Genomic DNA, 3,629 nt, shown 5'->3' on the forward strand with positions numbered 1-3,629 from the left:
AAAAATAGCCTATTTTTCTCTAAGTTCTCCTTACCATGGAAAAGTCAGTATGTGGTTATTTGCTGGAGTTCTGCTGCCATAAAGAACGTGACAAACTTCCATCAATTCTCATCAAATGTTAAACTAAAATCGAAATAGAAATGATGCCCCCATTCAAAGCTTTTAAATGTATCTTTGATAAAGATCTAAAGGGAAATACTACTCTTAGATCGTGATAAAGAGGAAGTAAATAGGCAAAAACAAAAAAAAACCTCAAAAGTTCCTGAGTCCTCACTTTCTCCCAACCCTTTACACAAAGGGTTCCTCAGAGTTGTGTCTGCCTGCATCAGAATTAATCTCCCTTTTAAAAGTGAAGATTCCTTGCCCATACTTCCAAACTCCTTAGGACTCACTGACACTATGGCTCAAGTTTCCCAAGTAATTCTGAAGTACTTCCTGTTTGAGAACCACAGCTCTGTTGTCTGCAAGGCAAGACCAGAGTTGTCAGCAGGTGCTTAACCTTTAGAAAAACCAGCTCCCTTTTAATCATACTTCTCAATAGTAATTAGACTAGATTGTCACACATCAATTCTGTTAAAGACAGTATCTTTGAAATAAACTCATGTGCAAAACTAGTGGGGCCCGTAAAAGCACCATGGGCACTCCGCCCGTAAATGAACTATGTGTCAAGTGGTACAAAGAATAGTTTTGGCAAAACCACACTTACATTGGTTTTGAGATGTATTCTGTTTACTGATGAAAATATAATTCATAAACATTCAAGAATAATACATTCAACATTTATCAAATATACGATTAAGCAAATTTTCCATATTGGCATATACTTGGCAAACAGTTAATCATTCCCAAAAATGAACATAAAAATATTAGAAGCAACCATTATTTCACATCAAACCAAATTAAAGCACCTAAAGTTTGGTAACTCGAGGTAAATATACAACTTTATTCTTTTGGGAAAAAACACAGTATTAATAAGGGGAAGGCAATCATAATTTTAAATAGATTTTCAATATCACTATATATGTGATGGTGGATTTAGAAAAGAATTTCATAAAATGTTTTGGCAAAGAGTAAAGGTCAAGAGGGCACATTCTAAAGTCCATGTACTTGGGTTCTTTCCTGACTACCACCTGCATGACTTTGGGCATAGCTTAGCCTTAGCTTTCTCATTTATAAAAGGAAAATAATAATTGCACCTCCTTTTAAGGGTAGCTGGGAGGATTCAAACAACCCATATAAAGCACTTGGAACAATGCCTGGCACATAGTAAGTGCCCAATAAATGTCAGTGATTATTACTCTCCTAACCTTCACGCTCAACCAACCCTAAGTAGCTGACACTCAATTTTTTTATTTTTTTACAAGTAACGGAACTATCTAACCTCTGAATAATGTATTCCAGCATCAAAACTCTCACAACTATAAAGTTACTTCCATTATGAAATACAAATCTTGGAAATATGGTACAAAAACTCCCTACTACACGAATGAAACACTATCCCTATTTGTGCAACAGGACCGGAAAGGAGAAAGGTAACAATTTGAAAACGGAACATCAACGATCTTCAGTGTGGTAGGCAGCCCTAAAGATGATATCCACTGATCTCAACTTCTGTTATTCTCACTTGTGTAATTCTCTCCCCATTGAATATGGGTTGGGTTTATTGACAAACTTCCAGGAATAAACTAGGGAAGAGGTACATTACTTACAATATTAGGTTGCAAAGTGACAGAGGTGTCCAACAGAGAGGTGTCCTCCATCTTTTTCTTGACAGAAGTCAGTTAAATTATGGAGACACACATAGCAAAGAAATGGAATGCGTTTCTCCCCAAATTTTGCCTTGAGAAGACCGCAGCCCCAGCCCACACCATGACAGCAACCCTGTTCTGAGTACTGCCATCTAGCTTAAGCAGCACCGATTCCTGACTTACAGAACCGGGAGATGATAAATGTTTGCTGTTTAAGCTGCTCCACTTGGAGATAACTGGTCAAGCACCAAAAACTGCTTTTTCAGTCCATAGGTTCACCACCGGAAATTACAGCACCCTTCTGACAAAATTACTGGCCATGATATGGCATCGTCAAATCCAAAACCAAAATCTGGATCTTGTTTCTTGCTTCAAATATATAAGAATGTGATTTAATGGTCAATGAGTCATGCTTTTCTTTTTCACAGAAACAGCCGCACCTGGCTTCCACCTTGTTAAGAGTTCTCCTGCAAATATCCTGCATTGCTAGTTCCTTCTCAATACTCAGGCTTCAATTAAAACATCACCTCTTCAAAGGCCTTTCCTGAACAGCCCTTCGGAAGGACCCACTCCTTACCCCACTCTCAATCACATTTCCCGCCTACTGTCTCCATAACTTATCACCAGTTAATACGTTGTTTATTCATTAACTTGTGTACTGTCTAACCGCACTGGTACGCTCGCAGTATCTGTTCACCACTACTGTTCCTTCGTCTGAAACATAATAAGGACTCGGTGAGTAGTATTTGTGGACTCAAAAAGAATACAAAGGAAATACTCAGGACCAGGAAAAAACACAGGGGGAAGTGGAAAGGTCGTTAAGCCCCATCTCGAAAGCCTGAGAACTAAAGAAACGAGATGGAAACAGGGAGAGAAACAGAAGCGGGCTCAGGAACACACAATACTGGGCTGTGCACAGGCGGGCGGATGGAGGCCCAGAGCGAATGCTAAGTGCGGAGGCCAGACACGGCCCCTGCCCGTTCTGGGACCACAGCAGAGGGGCAGGAGGGGTAACCCTACTAGTACTTTACCCGAGTCTCCCCCCGGCACCGAGCGGGGCAGCGTGAGCGTGAACACGGCGGCCACGGCGGCGAACACTGCCAAGCCGCCGCGGAGGCCTCCGGAGCGCCGCGGCCCCACTCGGACTGCCCGCTCCTGGGCCTGACCCCTGCCGTCGCCATGGGGACTCATGGGCCAGTGGCGACCGAGGGAGGAGAACGCCGCCGGCCCAAGGACTCGGTGCTACACGAAGCTCAGGAGCCGAGAGGCAACTTCAGCCTGTCGGGCAGCGGCGGCGGCTTCCGGGTCGAGCCTCCGCGGGTCGGACCGCACCTTTCTCCGCCTGAGCGCGGGGAGGAGAAAATGCCAGGTCGCGTTTGAGCGAGGCCCTGAGAGCTTTCCCGCAGTGCACCACGCATTGGCGTTCAACTACTTATAATTTGCTTTAAGGTCCCTAATCACTGGGAGAGCGCTCCCTTTAAAAAGCAAGCCTGGCCACAGGCCTACTGTCTCCATGGCTGTTCCCCCCTTTCATACTGACTTGGTTGGGTCTGACACAGACCAAAGCAGCTTGGAAAATCCGAGCGAGGAAGGGCTGCTCCTGCCCCCTACGGTGCGGGGTGGAACTGCACAAAAGGGATCAGTCAGGAGCCCCTACCTGTGCTAACACAAAGGGTGCTGTATTTACTGTATGTGCAAAGTAAGCCAATAAATACGTTAATCGCAATTATGTATTTATTACGATTTACTACGTTACTATGATTAATTACAATAAGTCTGTGTGCTACTTATTAAATCACGGAGTATTTTTAGAGAGATTAGAATATGCTAGTGTGTCAAATTTGTTTTTCTTCCATAGCATGATGAAAACTCTGTAGATGA

General features: G+C 43.6%; 1 protein-coding gene across 1 annotated transcript in view; it reads right to left on the reverse strand.

Annotated features, from left to right (window-relative positions):
• The window catches only part of TMEM260 (transmembrane protein 260), a 74,634-nt gene extending 71,568 nt beyond the window's left edge, over window positions 1–3,066 (reverse strand). Inside the window, exon 1 of the mRNA XM_037739475.1 lies at window positions 2,780–3,066. Within this exon, the coding sequence (XP_037595403.1) occupies window positions 2,780–2,939 (160 nt within the window). The 5' untranslated portion in view covers window positions 2,940–3,066. The remainder of the gene's footprint in view (window positions 1–2,779) is intronic.
• Between the last annotated feature and the right edge of the window lie 563 nt (window positions 3,067–3,629).

Source organism: Cebus imitator, unplaced genomic scaffold (assembly GCF_001604975.1).
Source record: "Cebus imitator isolate Cc_AM_T3 unplaced genomic scaffold, Cebus_imitator-1.0 Scaffold70, whole genome shotgun sequence".
In the NCBI taxonomy this organism is placed as follows: Eukaryota; Metazoa; Chordata; class Mammalia; order Primates; family Cebidae; genus Cebus; species Cebus imitator.